Source organism: Balaenoptera physalus, assembly GCF_965194825.1.
Source record: "Balaenoptera physalus genome assembly, chromosome: 2".
NCBI lineage: Eukaryota > Metazoa > Chordata > Mammalia > Artiodactyla > Balaenopteridae > Balaenoptera > Balaenoptera physalus.
Genome location: NC_138883.1, coordinates 12,396,969 through 12,416,688, shown reverse-complemented (window position 1 = coordinate 12,416,688; position 19,720 = coordinate 12,396,969). Strand labels below are relative to the sequence as shown.

The following is a 19,720-nucleotide window of genomic DNA, read 5'->3' as shown; positions in this document are numbered from 1 at the left end:
GTCCCTCCCACCCCCGAAGATGGTATCACCCTGGCTCTCCCCGCCTCCGCGGATCGCCTCCAGTTTCAAAATGGCGGCCGCCATTGAGGTGTTTCTGCTACCTGATCGTCACCGGCGCTGCTGAGCCAACCTCATCTATTCTCGCTCTTGAACCTGGATGCGGCTAGGGGTTGGGAAGGGCAGTGGACGGCGTTGGGGGAGGACTGACGAGGCAAGTGGGGGCGGAAGAAAGCAGTGCGCCTTTGGATGGGGGAGGGAACGTCTCGGCCCTCGGGGAGAGCCTGGCTCCGACTCCGACCCGGTCTCCGCCGCGGACGTGCCCCCAGGGTTGCGGGTGCGACTGTCCTGGTCGTTTCTGGCGGAAGTGTTCAGCGAGGGAAAAGAGAGTGACTTCTCCAAGGGTCTAAAGCTCTCGGTCTTTTGTGGCAGTTCCTACGATTCACTCCCAGGCTCTCCTTTCCTCCTTTTTGCTGTTTCCCTCCGGCCTTTCAGTCTCTCGTCGCTGGAGGAGTTAATCCGACGCCAGCTTTGGCTCCTTAGCATTGTGGCTACCTTGTTCTCAGCCTCCTCGCTCGGGGTCTTCCCGTCGTTTCGGGTTGAGAGATCACGAGGCTACTGGGCACAAAGTAGGCGTTCTTTTTAGTTAATCGACTCCAAAGACCTTTAAGACGTTACAATGCTTTATTAAAACAGCCTCGGCCCTCCGCACCGCACCCCCCCCCCGCATCTCCTTTGAGCGCTTCCAGCATCATCACTCTATTTACATGCTCTTCAGTAAACAGGAGGTCAGAATAATTTTAACTCCGCCAAGTCTGGCTTCCTGTGACCAGGCGAGCCTGCGTTATCATTGCCCATGCCCTGAGTTTTAATTTTAGAACCCCTTTGACCCTGTTGTGAAACCCGTGCTCTCCCGGAATTGACCAGGAGGAGACTTTTCTCACTTGAGCTCCAGGGCTAACCCAGACTCTTTCGTTTTCCCTTAGATTTTGCATGGTTCCCCTCAGTTGTCATCAACATGCACGATCGTTATTGAGAGAGCAAGTAACTGATAGATAATTAAGGTGAAATGATATCCGTCAGAAATCACTGCCCGGAAGGAATTCATGATACGGTGAAGGTTCATTCCTTTCAGTACACATTTATGTTGCTTTGAGCGCTGTGCTTGGTATTGGAGTTAAAAAGATTCACTTTTACACTTCCCCCATACATTTAACATCCATTCAACATATATTCTTTGTGCCAACTTGTGCTAGCTAAAAATAAATAACATTGCCTGGAGACACCAAAATAGCTTTATAAAGGAGTAAATATTTGAGCTGGGTCACGAAGGGTCAAAAGGAATGTACTAAGCTCAGGAGGAGGTCATCCCTGGCTGCAGTACAGAGATGCAGAGACTTGAGAAGTTTTGGCGTGCTTAGGGAGAGCAGGAGAATGAATGCGCTTGAGCATGCAGTGTAAGTGCGGTTGGTGAAGGAACAGGGAGATTGAGGTAAACTTGTGAAGGACCTTGCTTTCCAAGGAAGGTGTTTAGATTTTATTCAGTATTTAGCCGGAAGTCAATGACTGCTTTGCACAAGGAAGGGGCATGAGGATATTTGTTTTTTAGAGTGGTCTCTCTGATAGCTGTGTGGAAGATCAACTTGGAACAGGAAAACTAGATGAGAGGAAATTGCAATCATTCAGGTAAGGTAATGAATGCCTCCTTTGAGGCAGGATAGTAAAGGATGTCAGACAGACATTTCTGAAATGTCAAATAGGATTCAACTGGTGGCAGCCAATTTGGTGCTAAGAGGGTGACTTCAGAATTTTTAGTCTGGGAGACTAAGTGTGGTTGGTGATACCATTAAATAAAGCCTAAGACATGTACCTAAAAATAGTATGGTGCCAACTTGCACTTTAGGAGTGGCAAAGCACAATGCTCTACAGTCCAAAGCATTGATTTTAGAGTCTAGAAATCTCTGCTATTACAGTAGCCTCTAACTACATGTCGCTATTGCACACTTGAAAGTGTGGTTAGTTTGAATTGTGATGTGCTATATTTATAAAATACACACTAGATTTTGAAGGCTCAGTACCAAAAAAAAAAACCTCAATAATTTCTTTAATGATTACATGTTGAGATGATAATATTTTGGATGTACTGGGTTAAATAAAAGTAATTTCACCTGTGAAACTTTAATGTGGCTGTGAAAAAATTTTTTAATTACATATCTGGCTTGCATGATATTTTTGTTGGACAGAGCTGTTCTAGTCTAGCTAATGATAGAGGGATTAGTGAGAAGGTGGGATTTGAGCTGGGCCTTAAAATGATGATAGTCAACGGTGATGTCAGGGCAGCTTGCTGGCTCCCTCCATTGCCAGTTAAGGCATTCAGGTTCTGCTTTTTCAAGCAGTAGGAGGCCTTCAGAGATTTCTGAGCAAGGGATCCTATGTGCAGGGGTGTTTTGGAAGATTAATCTGGTAGTAAGGTATACGTTGAGATGAAGGAAGGAAAGGCTGGAGGCAAAGAAACAGAAACCCAAATGTAAGGTAATGAGGCCCTGTATTAAGGTACTTCCAGTAGGAATGGAAAGGGAATGATAAAGGTACAAGGCATTCTCAAGGGGAGATAATCAGGAGTTGGTAACAGTCTGTTCAAGAAGTAAAGGAAGGAATAAAACAGGGAGTGTTTCAAGCCTTGGTTATTTAGATAACAATTAAGAAGTCATGTCATAGAGTTATAAGGTACATTTGAGTCTAAAGAAATTTAGTCTCAAAATAGAACCAGCAAAGTTGAAAGGAGGAAGTGTGCTGCTAAATACCTAAATACTCTCCTTTTTTATCTCCCTTCTTTCTCTGTCTTCTTTATCTAATCATGTACTCCAGCTAGTTTTTCTAAAATACAGAACTACCTGTATCATGTCATCTTACTTGATAAGTGATCTTAAAATGTCTCTCTGTTGCCTGTTCTCTGTTCAACAATTAGAACTGGGTCCAAAGTTTCTAAGGCCTTTCATTAGCTGGCCCTTTTCTATTCTTTAGGACTTTTCTTTCATTTTTTGCTTATATGAAAGTGTACCAGGCTAGTTTTGTCACTGGTACTCTTAAGTTTTTGTTTTATGCCTTTGATCATGTTATTCCCTGTTTTGAATAACTTTTTCTCTTTGTCCCTTTCTGCCCACTGCCTACCAATCCTTACCAATCGAATAATTTATGATCCCACCTCTTTTCTGATTCTCAATAACATAAGCTAATGTCAGTTTTTAAATCTTATTTCCTAAGCCGCATATTTCAGCCCCTGATGAGAGACAATTTCATGTTATTTATTTTTGTCTTTTATTATCTTAGTCCTATTTTTTTATGTAAGTTTAGGCTTCCTAAAATTATGACAAATTTATTATTTTTTTAAAAGAACCATATAGGGACTTCCCTGGTGGTCCAGTGGTTAAGACTCTGCACTTCCACTGCAGGGGGCACTGGTTCCATCCCTGGTCAGGGAACTAAGATCCTGCATGCCTCGCCACACGGCTAAAAAAAAAAAAAGGACCATATGTTATTCTGCTTGCTCACGGTCTTCACCTTAAGGCAAGACACAGATGTTAAATACCGTAATTAAAAACAGAAGTAAATCATTATACCGCATTCATGAGACTCTTATTTCTTTATTTTTTAGATTTTAAAGAACTCTTTCTTTGAATTCATGGTGTTTCATCCTATATACGACTGAGATACCAGTAAGTAAAGACTGTTTAATAAAGATACAGCTTTATTATATTATAAGCAATTGTAATAAAAATCTTTTCATCTATTGAAATCTGGGTCTGTCTGCAAAAAAGTTTTAACGTGAACTTATTCAGTTCTACCTGCAAGAAACTTTGTATTTTCACTTCGTACTCTAAATGAAGAAAGTGAGGGGGTGGATAAGGTAGATTTGAGTAGGAAAAGTTTCTCTTAGGCCATTAATATAATTGTGGTACAGGGAGCTTTTTGGCAGGGAGATTCAAGTCCTATCCAAAACTGTATTTATAAATATTTTTCATCAAATAGAGAATTAGTATCTTTGTATTTCTCATACCTTACAAATAGGAACACACCAAGTCAATATATTTTAAAAAATTAATTAATTAATTTGACTGCGTCAGGTCTTAGTTGCAGCACACAGGATCTTTGTTGTGGTGCGCGGCCGGGCGCAGGCTTCTCTAGTCGCGGTGCGTGGGTTCCAGAGCGCACAGGCTTCTCTCTAGTTGTGGCACGTGGGCTCAGTAGTTAGCAGCACGCAGGCTTAGTTGCCCCGTGGCATGTGGGATGTTAGTTCCCCGACCAGGGATGGAACCTGCGGTCCTTGCATTGGAAGGCGGATTCTTAACCACTGGACCACCAGGGAAGTCCCTAAGTCAATATATTTTTAATTTTAACTTATTTGTTTCAGTAACTATTTGTTAAACAACCACTACGTGTAAGACATGTGCTAAAATAGTAAGGATACAAAAATAGATCAAACCTAGTCCTGCATTCAGAGAGCTCTCCCAAGCCAGAGGAAATACATGTAAATAGGTAGCTGTTAATGGTGTGGTAACAGCACTAAGCTCATTTAATGCCAGCCATCTTCATTTATTCATTTAAGAAGCATTTACTGACCACCACTATGTGTCAGGCACCGTGGGGTGTTGGAATATAACTATGATCAAAATAGACCCAGTCTCTACTTTCATGGAGTCCTTATTCTGGTGTGGAGGTTAAGAGGAGAGAAGGGGATGGACAAAGTGAGTAAGTAAATAAGCAGCAAGTGCAGGTGGGCACTAAGTATTTTGAGGAAAATACACGTTATAGATGTAACTGAGGTGGGGATGGACTTTAGGGTGGTCAGAAAATGTTTCTGAGAGAATAAATTTGAGGCAGGGAAAATAATAACTCAAACTAGTTAGAGATCTTGGTGACAGTGGAGATAGAAGGAAATACTTGAGAAATTATTATACTTGAGAAATACAATAGAAGTAAAAATGCAGGACTTACTGATGGATTGGATGTGAGCAGCAAGTTAAGGAAGGAATCAAGGATGATGCCATCAGAGGCCAGATGGTCTTAAAGCTGTGAGATCGGGTAAGATCGCCTAGAGAGAAAAGAGAAAAGAAAGTCCTGCTGAAAAGCACTGCCTCATTTAGAGGTTGAGGGGAGAAAGAGGAATTAACTAAGGAGAGTGAGGAATGGCCAGTTAGATATAAAGAAAACCAGGAGTGGGTTGACAGAGGAGAAGAGGAAGGTGTTTCTGGGAGGATGGAGCCGTTAATTTTGTTGATTGCTGCTACGATTTCCAATGATTTGGGACCACAGAAATGTCTATTGGCTTCAGTTGTATAGAGGTTTGTCAGTGACGTTGATGAAAGCTCTTGTAGTGATAGGGTAGAGAAAGACGTCAGATTTAGTAGTGTGAATGGGAGGTGAGAAAGTGGAGACACATCTGTGGACAAATATTCTGAGAAATTTTGCTGTGAAAGGGGAGCGTGGAAATGATGAAGCAGTTGCAGGGGATTGGAGAATTAAGAGAGGGTTCTTTTAAGTTGGGAAATTCTAGAGTATCTTTGTATGCTAATAGGAATGGTACATCAGTGATACGTTGATGATACAGGAGAAGGAGGGGATGATTGAAGAAGTTATCTTTAGAAGAGAAACGAGAGTGGGATTCAGAGCACATACAGGGGATTGGCCTTGGATGAGAGCTGAGCTATTTGTTCCTTACGATAGGAGACACAACAGTATACATGCAGATAGGTTAACAGATACGGTATTTGGAAAATGAGGGGTTACTGTCTGATTACTTTTATTTTATAATTGAGGGATGAGGTGAGATTATCAACAGAGAGTAGGGTGGAGAGAAGGGTGCGTGATACTTGAGCAGAGAAGAGGAGATGTGAAATGATGGTCTCAGAGATGGAAAGTCAACCTACTAAGAAAAATCAGATTGATAGGTAGGACATAGTGCCTGTTTGAGATCTTTGGCCATGAATTTGAAGAGCAAATAGCATAGTTTTGTGATTGTTTTTTTTTTCCCCTTCTGGCAACATTGAGCTGCTGGAATAGACGAAGTGAGTGATTGGAGTCAATGAGGGTTGGGATTTTGCCCGGCTTGTACAAAGGAGGGCTAGAGCAGCAAGATACTTGAGAGTATTTGCAAAATAATCATGATGGATCACGGATTGATGGTAAGACATGAGTGGAGACAGGAGGGGGTCATGGACGGTGAAAAAGTAGTCAGTGGATTAGAGATACCAGTGAGGCTAAAGGATTTTTGCAGTGGGAATTCTAGAGTAAGGAAGGTGGGAGTGAGAGAGGGAGATAGTTGAAGGTGATATTTTGAAAGTGCTGCAGCTTATTGGTCATGATAAGGTCACGGTTGTGACTGTGGTGGTGGGTAGCTGAAGTGAAATGAAGATTATTGGAGTTGAGAAAGTCAAGGAACTAAAAGGTCAGTACTGAAGCTACTCAGAGGAAGACTGAGTCAGGAACTAAAGTCCTCAGTGAGTGAGGTCAGATTAATAGATGCCAGCAATAAGGAAGAATAGGAAAGGCTCACGGTGAGCTGGCTGGGCAGCGTGACCTTCAATGGGACTGGAGTATTTTGAGGAGGAAGGAGAAGACAGGTCGGAAGCTGCAGTGAGGAGGAAGGAGCACATCCTTCCTGCTTTGGAGGTCAGGGAGTACAAGAGGAAAGAAGGCCTCTTGAGAAGCCTGCAGGAGAAACTAGGTTTCTGTGAAGATGTGCAGGTGAGGAGAATATTCAGAGAAGAGGTTGAAGTCCAGGTGAGTGCAGTAGTTCCAGAGGGCATGCTGAAAGGGTTTCAGAGGGAGAAGAGGTAGTGGATTGGGTCCAGTTAGATGTGCACATCAGTGATGGTGCATAACCTAGGAGTCTTGGATCTTTGGCTGTGACCGAGGTAAAGAAGGATGGGAGAGAGGGCAGGATTAACCCCCTGACAGCCTGTTAAGAAAGGTGGGCAGTTTACCTTAGTTTGTTGAGATGACCTTGGGCAGATGGCGAGGGATCGTGAGACATGCAGTGACATCTCTTACTTGCGTAGTTAGCCAGGAGAGGCTGAAGCTGAGATCTGAAATGTTGCTGTGGAGTTGTACTTTGCTAATCAGTGTTTTTAATAACATCTGTTTAATAGCACACAAATTCTAGGTCCTAAATTCCAATACATGTGTTCATGTTGTATCTTCTTGAAATATGTAGTAGGCGTCCTGACTATATTCTATCAAGTATGTGTTGAGCACCTACTATGTGTCAGTTTCTCTTTTAGGAATTACAAACATAAGGTACTACCTCTGTTTTTCAGTTGCTCACATTCCAGTGCAAGAGTTCTTAACATTAAACTCCCTGAAAAATACATGATTTTTTACATGTATATGGGCCTTTTCGTCTTTTTTTAAGGACTGGGGGGAGAAGGAAGGTCCATAGCCCTTTATCAGATTCTCGGGGGGGGTCCCTTTATTTAAGGACCACTGGTCTACTAGTAGAGAAAGACCCATAAACTAACTGTAATGCAGTGTAATTACTGCCATCACAGAGCAAAATAAAGGAGGAACAAATTTACCGTGAAGCATAAGTTCACTAATTTAGTATACATTTATTTATTGAGGAACTTAGTAGCCTCCATTCTAGGTAATTTACACATTATTTGAAATCTTCCAACATCCTTTTTATGTATATATTAATACTCATGATTTATAGACTAGGATACATAAGTGAGGAAAAGTTAATTAACTTGCCCAGAACCACATAGGAGTAGATTCAAATACGGGTCGGTCTGATTCCAAAATCTACTACTTTTCATTAAACCACACTGGGGAGCCACTGAAGGCTCTTTGTAAACAGGAGTGTGTAAGATTATGTCTGTACCTTTACACTTAGCAATGATGGAAATAGGTCTTTAAAATGACTTTTATGTTTAACTGTGTTTTTATTTCTGTTGAAAGAACCTTTTGGATTGTTGTTATTGGACCGAAAAAATGACGTCTATTATCAAATTAACTACCCTTTCTGGGGTCCAGGAAGAGTCTGCTCTTTGCTATCTTCTCCAAGTCGATGAGTTTAGATTTTTACTGGACTGCGGCTGGGATGAGCACTTTTCTATGGATATCATAGATTCCCTGAGGAAGTAAGTTACTGTTACTATTTCCACACTTTTAGTAAATCAACTTCTCTTTTGTACGCTGTTATACCATTTTGATGTTACACAGTATTTGCTTTTTTGCTCTAATTTAGTTGATAGTAAAATATTTAGTTTTACTTATGCCAAAGAGCCAAATTATGACTGTTTTTATTTGTGTAGTTTTGATTGACTCAAGCTGTGTTTATTGAAATTCAGCGAAATATTAAGTTAATTGTTACTTGGCCGAGGGAACTCAGTAGAAATTTTTGCACCCTAATTTTAGAAAAAGAGTAAGATTAAGTTTATAAGAATTTGAAGAGAGGAAAAACCTTCCTTGTAAAAGTTCTGCAGTCAAATCACATTAGCTTATTTTCTATTATCTTTTGATGCAATTCCTGTTATCATTTGATTCAATTTGAGAACTGGTGCTTAGAATAAAGACAGTGAGATACAAAAGGATACTAATCCATCAAAGAAAAATTTAGTTACGTTAGCAGTACTGTACTAATTATGGAAGGAACCAGGACTTAAACATTTAAAACACTTAGACCTTGTTGCAAAAAATTTTTTTCTTATTTTTTTGTTGATGAGAACATGTTATTCATTGACTAATTGAAGTTTTACTATCATGAATATACTGTCAGTCACCATGCTAAAAAGCTGAGACAAAAATCCATAATAAATATGTGGCCTTTTAAATATCCTTTCCTTAACAATTTCTTAAATTCTAAGCTGAGTTCTTGAACTTAAATTAATAGTATACAAGATAGCCACTTGAAATCAGCTTATGTGTGGTGTCTACTGTTTCCATTTCTTTTTCCTTTTTTTAAAAAAATGTGTCTAGACACTATATATTTACGTGCAACTTATACCATAATTTTGATCTCTATGTAGGACAGCTGTAGTAATAGTTGAAATTCATAGGTAACATAATTTTAGCTCTTAGTTTTTCTCTTTTACCCCAGCATAGTCTTCAATTCAGAGTACTGAGAGGAATCAGAACTGGCAAATTAATTTTAAGTATCCTGCCTTTACCCTTGGGAACAAGACTGAGAAATAGTCATTTTGATTGTGTTCTAGGCATGTTCACCAGATTGATGCAGTACTGTTGTCTCACCCCGATCCTCTCCATCTTGGCGCCCTTCCGTATGCTGTCGGAAAGTTGGGTCTGAACTGTGCTATCTATGCAACCATTCCTGTTTATAAAATGGGGCAGATGTTCATGTATGATCTTTATCAGGTAATTTAAGCAATTGAAAAAAAATTTTTAACACTCCTGCAGTGAGCATTTTTAACCTTTTATTTGTGTTGTTCTTTTAGTCCCGACACAATACAGAAGATTTTACACTCTTTACACTAGATGATGTGGATGCAGCCTTTGATAAAATACAGCAGTTAAAATTCTCTCAGATTGTGAATTTGAAAGGTAAAACATGTTTCCAGTAGCAAATAATTGGACTAATGGGTTTAAACTACTGAAAAGTACAAGGGGAATTTGTCATAAAAATTATAGGCACTATTGTCTGAAGAATAAAAATTAGCATTTTTTCATAGGGAACTGTGAAATTCCCCAGAGTCATTTGAATTTTGAAGTATTCCAGACTAAATTCGAACAAAATGTAACAGCTCAGGCCTTTTCACATTTAATTTGGGAAAGACTTATTTAGTGTTTACTGTATATAATGCACGAAGGTAGATGTGGCCAGATTCTCTTCCTGAGAGCTCACAGTTAGGTTGAGGACAGTAGATCAGATGTAGGTTGAGTAGCTCAGACGACTAAATGTAGTAATTGAAGTAAATGAAGTGCTATGGCAGCAAAGAGTAGAACATGCCTGAATTCTAGAATTGAACATTAAAAGAAAATTGTCATTTAATTAGGTCAGGAAGTCATATATTCAGTATACATTTTTCATCTACAGAGAGAATATTAAAACATTTTCATAAATTTGAACCCATAAATATGAAAAAATGGCACAAAATGGACTCTGAAGATTAGCCAGGAAGTAACAATGGTCTTAACAGTTTTGCTTGTACTTGTTTTCTGTACGATACATTCTTTACCATAATGAGATAAGAATTGTCAATTTAGAGGTTAGCGAAGATGGAAACACTTGATAATTATGTGGACAATAGAAATATTAAAATTTATTAGTTCATACGAAGTTATTAAATAGTAATGGCAATCTCTAGCCTTCTATTTATCAGCACAAATATATCTGCAAGAATATATAATAAAATGACAAAGAGTGCCTGAATGGAGGTATGGGGTAGCTGGGGGACAGGTGGGTGAGACTTGCATTTCACTGTATGCCTTTTTACTTTTGAATTTTGTATCATTGCATATGTTACCTAATTAAAAATAGCTAAAAATAAATAACCTTTCTTTAGGGTTGTAAAAAGAAATCTGAGTACTGTCATTATCTTGTTGACATAGGTAAAGGACATGGCTTGTCTATCACACCTCTGCCAGCTGGTCATATGATAGGTGGAACAATATGGAAAATAGTCAAAGATGGAGAAGAAGAAATTGTTTATGCAGTTGACTTCAACCACAAGAGGGAGATGTAGGTATATCAAGACAAAAGCTAATGGAAATGCAATTTGTATTATTTCATTCTTTGGAGGGAAAATTAGAAACAAAGTTTTTTTTTAACTAGAAATCTAGAGCAATTTAAAAACACCAAAACAGTGAATGTTTTCAAAGTTATTTGTATTGTAAGGGGAAAAGGTTGATATGAGATAAAAGACATTGTTTTGAAATTTACATGCAAATATCCACTCTATAAAACAGATATCTCTCTGGAGATGTTGCAAAGGAGATTAATTTTTGTACAACAAATAATATTTTATATGTTCTTGACCTGCTATTTAGAGGAACTTTGCAGGTGGGGTTTTTTTGGGTTTTTTGTTTTTAATAAAGTCATTAATACCATCTAATATAACTATATTTAAAGTCAGACTCCCTTTAAAAGGGGACACAGTAGTTTAATTTTAAAACTTCATTTCGTACTTACAGCATTTCTATAAAGTTGTTTTGGCTTCTTTTGTAATTTCTGTACATCAAGTACATAGCTATTCTATATTAGATTACAGTATCCTCAAGATCTTTTGTATCTTATTAAGAAATATTTAAGACTAATAAGTTGAATTTTAGGCTCTTGTAATCACAGGTTAATGAGGAAAGATGGGTATTTGAGTAAATGGTATCCAAACATTTTGGGAAGAAACTTGGTTTGTGTCTTTTTTTACCACATAATAAAATAAATTTCAGGTGGATTAGAATTAAGTAGAAAATGAAACAGTATTGGTGAGTCTGATCTCTTGATTTGGAAAAGACTTTGTAAGCAGAGAGGCAGTGGACCAAGTTGCAAAGGAAGATTGCTAGATTTGATTACATACAGGTTTAAAATGTCTGAAACAAACTAAAGACCTATAAATGAGGGAAAATATTTACATCAAGTTGAGCAAAGACTTATTTATAAGACCAGGTATTAATCGATCAAAAAGATCCTAGTTGCAAAATGGACAAAAGTTATAAAGTCAAAGAAGTGAAAATTTAAATGATAATGATTTTTTAAATTAAATACTGTTAAAATTGTTTTTAAATGGTAGTATTTTTCTGGGAAATATTTAGTGAGTTGGTCATTCTTTCTGGTTGAACCTTTCTGGAAAAGGAAGCGCTTTCTGAAAAAGGTTAAACCTTTCTGGAAAGCCATTTAGCAATATCATATATTCTAGTAAATATATTTCTAGGAATGTGTCCTAAAGAAACAACTAGAAATGCAACTGAAGCTTTTTGCAAAAGTTTTCTTTGACAGATTATTTATAATGGCAAAAAAAAAAGTAACCTAAATATCAATAAAGGGAAATGACCAAATAAATATTGTACCAACACAACAGAAAGCTTTTATAATTGTTAAGAATCAGATTTAGAAAATGATTTTAATGTCATGGGAGAAAACTAGGATATAGAGCTGAGTATATAATCATATACATGGGATATCACCTTTGTAAAACACATATACCTATATACGCATAGAAAAATTTATTTATGTACTTAGAAGATAATACCCCAAAATATTATATCGATTATCTTTTGAGTGATGGTACTCTGGAAGAGCTTAATTTTCCTTTTTTGAATTTACCAGATTTTCTTACCAAGGAACACGTACACTTTTGTAGTTAGAAAAGGAAAAAACCTTATAAAAGAAGTTATTTTTTAGGTAAGAAAAGCTATTGTTTATTTGAAATGATATAAAGTATTCCTCTTCTTCAACTTCGTTATAGCCACTTAAATGGATGTTCCCTGGAAATGCTAAGCAGACCCTCTCTACTTATCACAGATTCATTTAATGCTACGTATGTGCAGCCCAGGAGAAAACAAAGAGACGAGCAACTTCTGAGTATGTATTGCATACTGTCCTTTGTACAGAGCTGTGGAAGTGCATGGTAGTATGAATTACTGTTTATTCTGTTCTGTTTGACATTTTTCTTGTCATATGAGATTGGCTAACTCTAGTATTTTTGAAAAAATATTATGTGACCATATCAATATTTTTACAAAAAGATGCTTTAGTTGGTTTGAATTTAACTTCTGTGGGATAGGTATAAAGATTGGTTTCTTCCTGCCATTCAGCACATAGCTAGCTAGCTCTCACTGGTATATGTCTAGGGAACATCAAAATATATAAAGATTTCGTATAAATCTACTAGAAAAACATTTACACTCTAAAAGAAAAATGAACAAAGGAGGTAAATGAGGGTGCAAATAGTCTGCTGATTTTGGTGTTTGGGTGTTTTATGCTCTAACCTAGTAGTCTTGATTCTAAAGAGATGTATCTGGGCCATCCCTGGTTGCTTCTGCTTTGGCTTGAGCCCTATTACCTTACATTCTTTTTTTGTAAGCTGCATGGGAATTCAACAGGGAAAATTGGATTCCACTTGCAACATGTTTGATACCACTGCCTTCATTTTTCTACTTAAAAACTATGACTTATAAATGGTGTTACTCTAACTTTAAGAAGGTTTTCAATTCTTGGTATTTTTTTGTTGTTTGTTTGTTTTTGCTAGAGTTTGATTTGACTAAATATTTCCAAACAGACTTTCATCTAGAAAGTCTTTTATTGGAAGAGAGAATATTATTTATCTTTTATTCTACAGGCATACATACATACAAAACATGTATGTATTAATCTAAACTATAAATGTGTGTGTATAAATTTGGGAATTATGTTTTATAATGAAGTTCACTGAGGTAGGCAGGTGAGACCAGAGTGACCTGGAAACCCAAGGCTGATTGCATTTGCCCTATTCACCCAATTTTCCCAGTATACTATACAAATGTCATTTTCTATGTGTACAATGGGTGAAAGGGTTGGAAACCACTGATTTATAATTTTTCAGTGAAAAAAAAATCGAGAGTTAGTGGCATTCTTATAAACTATAGTCTTTATAGTAAAAAATGGAGATAAAGTTATCTTTAATTTTATAGCAAAGTATTGTTATGTTCTATAAGGATTTTACATTCTTGTTTTCTAGCAAATGTCCTGGAAACACTTCGAGGTGATGGAAATGTGTTAATAGCAGTGGACACTGCAGGCAGAGTTTTGGAACTTGCTCAACTCCTTGATCAAATTTGGAGAACTAAAGATGCAGGATTGGGTGTTTACTCATTGGCACTCCTAAATAATGTCAGTTATAATGTGGTGGAGTTTTCTAAGTCCCAGGTTTGTTTTCATGTTATCATTTGTAATAAAGATGTTTGCTACAGAGATTGGGCTTATGGAAAACAATGTGTTAATTGCCCTTTGGATTTTCTTTTTCTCTTGGGGTTGATGATAATAATGTTGGTAATGATGATGATGATGATAAAAACTAAAAATCAACCACTTACTGTTCTGTACACTTTGTGTATTATTTCATTTAATCCTTGTATATCCTATGAAGTAGGTTCTGTTTTTGTCCCCATTTTACAGATTGGGCAACTTGGTTCTCTAATGCTTAGTATCACAATCTGTAAAATGAGGGCAAAAATAGAACCTACTTCATAGGATATAATTGTTAGAATCTGTTTTTCTCTTCCTTTTGGATAAGTTCTTTCTCTTGCAGTAGCAATGTCTGGGGTAAGATATTCATTTAGAACTTATATACTGTCTTCTGAATAAGATTTAAGGTGACTTATAACTGAAACATAATGCAGAATTAGATTTCTAGGGATGAACAGTGGTCTGGGAAGATCTGATGGGAAATAGAAACAGACAATAAGCTGCTTACTAACATGGTACAAATATAAGCAACCATTGGTGGAAAAAAGACTTTAAACAAGATGGAACTTGAACTCCTTGACTATTGTAGGATACATTGAAGTTATAATACAGTATTTTCTAATTATTGTCACCTTTTCCCCCCATATTAGGTAGAATGGATGAGTGATAAATTGATGAGATGTTTTGAAGACAAAAGAAATAATCCATTTCAGTTTCGTCATCTCTCTCTGTGTCATGGTCTTTCTGACTTGGCTCGAGTACCTAGCCCTAAAGTGGTACTTGCCAGCCAGCCCGACCTGGAATGTGGATTTTCAAGGGATCTCTTTATTCAGTGGTGCCAGGACCCTAAAAACTCGATCATTCTAACTTACAGAACTACTCCTGGGACTTTAGCACGTTTCCTAATTGATAATCCTTCTGAAAAAATTACAGAAATAGAGGTAAGTGCTTGTATGTGAACTTTATCTTTTTTCTTTTTTGGCCACTGTGTGGCATGTGAAATCTTAGTTTCCTGACCAGGGATTGAACCCATGCCCCTTGCAGTGGAAGCAGGGAGTCTTAACCACTGGACTGCCGTGGAAGTCCATGAACCTTATCTTAAAATTGTTTGGGGGGTACATTATACAAGATGTTTATAACAGTGACCCAAAATAAAACTTGAAGTTGTTTCAGGATTTTTATCTGACTAACAGTAGAGAGGTTTTAATAGCACACATTTCAGAGCTCCTTAATTGGATACTCTCAGTATTAAACCCTTCCATGGTACCCTCTGGAACCATACCCAGAGAGTATGCATATATGCTGTATTCTTATTCACTCTTTGAAATATTCCTTTCACATCCTTCCTGTAATTGAAATCTGGCTATTTCCTAATGATTTCTTTTTCCTGTAGCCTTCTCTTTCATGCTTCGTGTACTTTGGGCGGGGTAGGTATCCTTGTTCTGTGTTGCAGCTTTCAAGCCATTTCTCTTCCCTCTGTAGTTCATGCCGTCAGACTTGAAAATACACTGACCCCTCCTTGTTTCAGACACTGATCTCTTGGTCATTCTCTGTTGTTCATCGGTGACTTTAGACCCTGGTTCACAGTTTTCCAGTGCATTCATACTCAGGACTCTATTCTTGATGACTTTAGCATCATATGTATGATTTATCCAGTTTCTTGGCCCTCTCAGTTCCTTGACACCTTACTTCTTAATGATCTTTTCCTCCACTCCACCTCCGCCATCCCTTCCCATGATCATGCTGTCCACTCCCATGGTCATACCTTTAACCTTGTTAGGATCTCCAGATCTCTCCCTCAAGCATCCCACTCTGGTCTCATAGCTGACTTTCTCTAGTACTCTCATGCCAACAATTCTTTGGTCCCATTGGGACTTTCAATTCATGAACCTCACCACTTCTGCTAATCATCATTGTTCCATCTTCTGGCTGTGTTGGGTCTTCATTGCTGCGTACAGGCTTTCTCTAGTTGTGGTGAGCGGGGGCTACTATTCGTTGTGGTGCATGGGCTTCTCATTGCGGTGGCTCCTCTCGTTGCGGGGCACGGGCTCTAGGCGCACGGGCTTCAGCAGTTGTAGCGCGTGGGCTCAGTAGTTGTGGCTCGCGGGCTCTAGAGCGCAGGCTCAGTAGTTGTGGCGCACGGGCATAGTTGCTCTGCGGCATGTGGGATCTTCCCAGACCAGGGCTCGAACCCGTGTTCCCTGCATTGGCAGGCGGACTCCCAACCACTGTCCCACCAGGGAAGCCCCATATGTCTAGGGTTCTTTGCCCTCTCACCTTGTTAGGGGTATTTCTTCTGTAGTTATTCTTTTTCTCTCCATGATCTATCACCTCTTGCCTCTACTTGGTGACATCCAAAATAATTTTTACTATTCCTCCTCTGTTCCCAAACTTGTTCTTCTCTGAGTCTCCCTCATGTCATGGACGAGCAGTGCTTTCCACATATTTATTCAAGCCCCAAATACAGAAATTTAAAAAATGTTCATTGAAGTGTAATATATACTGAAAAGTTTGCATATTGTAAGTGTACAGCGTGATGAATTTTCACAAATTGAACACACCTGTCCAGCTTACACCCAGATCAAGAAGCAGACTCTTACCAGTACCCCAGACACCCCCTTTCTGATCCTATCCTTCCAAGGGTAACCACTATCCAGGCTTCTCGTGCACAGATTATTAAAATTTATTTTCAGTTCCTTACTTTTCTCTCACTACCCATATCCAATCCAGCAGCAAGTCCTATTGACTCAACCTCCACATATATCCTAAATCTGTCTACTTTTCTCCATCTCCACTCCCAGTCATCCTAGCCCATGCTAAGTGGTGTTGCCTGGACTGTGCAGTGGTTTTCTAATTGGTTTCACTGTTTTTACTTTTATACTCCCTTAATCCTTTCTTCGCATAGCGGCCAAAGACATGTCTTTCCCTTTCACTCTGTCTCTGTCTCTCATTTTATTGTGGTAAAGCCACATAACATTAAATTTACCATCTGAACCATTTTTAAGGGTCCAGCACAGCAGTGTTAACTATATGAACAGTGGTGTTCAACAGATCTCTAGAACTTTTCATCTTGCAAAAAGTTCTATACCCATTGAACAACTCCCAAAGGCATCTTTTAAAAATTCATCATTTCATGTCATTCCCTTGCTTAAACCCTCAGGTGGCTTCCTTCTACTCTTTGAATAAAATTCAGACTCCTTACCTGGGCTTTCAAGATCCCACTGATTTGATCTCCACCCACGTTTCTGACCATATCTCATTCTACTTTCTTTATGCTCTACACTGCTTCACTGCATCAAGGTCTCCTGCCTCTGATGTTCCTTCCCAGCTTTGCACTTGGTCACTCCTTGTCAGTCAAGTCTCAGTTTAAAGGTCACTTCCTCAGGTAGGGCTTCTCTGACTACCAGTCTACTACTCAGTTAGTTGCCAACCCATCACATTATTTTTCCTAGCTCTCATTACTATCTGATATTTTCCTTTGTTTGTTGTCTTCCTTTTCCTACTACCAATGAGAATACAAGTTCCATGAGAAAGGGATCTTGTGTTTTTATATCCCTAGCACCCAGAACAGTGCTTGGTACATTGAAGGTCCTCAATAAATGTGTTGGTTGAATTCATGAATGACCAAGTAGGTGAATAGGCAATAAACCAGATTTCTTATCATGTTAGATAAGAGTTTACTATGTATGGTATTTTTTCATCTACATTTATCACTCTCTAGAGTCAAATCTTACTCATTTAAGAAGAGCAAAAACAGTAAATGAATAAGGATTAATGAATTGGAGTAAATTTGATTAGGAAAAAGAAATAACTTGGAGGTAATACAGTGAAGGACTAGGGAGAAAAACATCTTAGGGTTGATTATTCTAGACATCTGTTTTTGAGTATAGCCATTAATTTTAGATATCTTAAATGAAAAATAAGATGGAGAGTAAAATTTATTATAGCAACAGGCATAAACTAAATCATGGGGTAAATATTCTGTCAAAGTTTATTTGTGGTTAAGATAGAGATCTGTGTAAATTGCTGAGAGTGTGGACTACAGGAAAATAATGACACTTTTCTAAATTGAACTTATTTCCAAGTAAGCAAATGTGGGATGCCAGGTGTAACATGTAAATCACTCTTTCATCCTATATAGTAGAAACACTTGATTTTGGTTTAATTTTTTTTGTTGCTTTTTATTTTAAAATAATTTCAATGTTAACAGAAAAGTTATAAAAAATAGTATACCCAGATTTCCCAATTGTCAGCATTTTACTGGATTTGCCTTATGACTTCTTTTTATACATATAGACACAATATTAGATATTTTTTTGAAAGTAAGCTGCAGGTATTCCATCATTACCTCTAAACACAGCAGTGTGTATTACCTAGAAACAAGGACTCTCCTGCAAAACTGTTGTATTATACATCCGTTGAAATAAGGAAATAAGCACCGATATGATACTACCATTTCATCCACTGACTCCACTTGACTTTTGGTGAATGCTCCAACAATGTCCTTTATAATTACCCTTTCCTTTTTTGTTCTGAATCCCATCCAGGATTACACATTACATTTAGTTGTCATGACTTGACATTTTTGAAGCATATATGTTCTAGATTTATTTTTCTGTTCACATACAAATATCTATATGATTTTTTAAAAAAAGAAATGGGGCCAAATTATCCACATATTTTTGAACAGTGAAAGTAGGTACAGATTTACTTTATTCAATACTTGGTATTAATAAACTTTCAAATGTTTTTGAATAAGTGAATGAATTCTTTTTAATAATTCTTTAATAATACATTATGTATACGTACTTTGATTATTTAATCCAGTGGTTCCCAAAAGTATGGTGTAAGGACCCCTGGGGACTACCTGAGACGCTTTCATGGAGTCCACAGACTGTTTTTCATGATAATATTAAGATGTTATTTGCCTTTTACTGTGTCTACATTTATATTGACGAGTGAAAGCAATGGTGGGTAAAGTGCTGGTGCCTTAGCATAAATCAGGGCAGTGGCACCAAACAGTATTAATCACTGCATTTTTCATTACCACACACTTGTAGTTCAAAAAAGTCAGTTTCACTTAAGAATGTCCTTGATGAAGCAGTAAAAGTTATTAACTTAATTAAATCCTTTTACTAAAAAGGTTTTTTTAATAATCTGAGTGCCAAGATGTGAAATATACAAAAGCACTTGTGTTGCATACTGAAATATGATGTTTGTCCTGAGGAAAACCACTTGTGCAATTGTTTGAGTTGTTGAGTTAAAACTAGCCACTTTTTTTTCCCTGAAACACTGGTTTTACTTGAAGTAATGACATAGTTATTCAGACTTGGCTATTTGGCAAATATTTTCCCAAAAATAAATAATTGAGCTTGTGGATCTAAGGAAAACAATTGACAGCATTTCTTGCCTCAATCTGATAAAATAGAAACTTTCAAGTGAAAATTAGAATTTTGGAAAACTTATGCCCGTCACTGTGAGACTGACAAAAGACTTTTCTGATGAGATTGGTGGTGATATTTGCAAATGTGATTTTTAAAAATATTGTCAATATTTGTAAGATCTGTGTAATTTAGTGAACTAGTATTTTCCAAATAACTAATGCATGAAGTTGCAAAATAATGTACAAATAAAAGATCCAGTCAAAGTGTAAGATAAATCAGTAAATTTTAGTAACAGAGTACAAAAGTTATCGGTATGGTTACAGATTCCACATTACAACTAACCTTTAAGAAACTACCACTTTCTGAGTTTTAATGTAATATCAAAGAAGAATATTCATGAAAAGGCTATTTAAAAATTCTTTCCAACTATTCATCTGAGGCT

The 19,720-nt window shown here is 37.6% G+C and overlaps 1 protein-coding gene across 3 annotated transcripts in view; it reads left to right on the top strand.

The window, feature by feature from the left end:
- Positions 1–50: 50 nt before the first annotated feature.
- The window catches only part of CPSF2 (cleavage and polyadenylation specific factor 2), a 32,613-nt gene continuing 12,943 nt past the window's right edge, over positions 51–19,720 (top strand). Inside the window, exons 1-9 of one of the 3 annotated variants that reach the window (XM_082451273.1) lie at positions 51–211; positions 3,653–3,713; positions 7,954–8,135; positions 9,210–9,369; positions 9,450–9,555; positions 10,564–10,693; positions 12,417–12,532; positions 13,668–13,855; positions 14,545–14,835. In XM_082451273.1, the coding sequence (XP_082307399.1) occupies positions 7,987–8,135; positions 9,210–9,369; positions 9,450–9,555; positions 10,564–10,693; positions 12,417–12,532; positions 13,668–13,855; positions 14,545–14,835 (1,140 nt within the window). In that variant the 5' untranslated portion in view covers positions 51–211; positions 3,653–3,713; positions 7,954–7,986. Of the gene's footprint in view, positions 212–1,132; positions 1,684–3,652; positions 3,714–7,953; positions 8,136–9,209; positions 9,370–9,449; positions 9,556–10,563; positions 10,694–12,416; positions 12,533–13,667; positions 13,856–14,544; positions 14,836–19,720 lie in introns of those variants that run through there. The other 2 variants (XM_082451274.1, XM_082451275.1) reach the window with 2 other exon arrangements.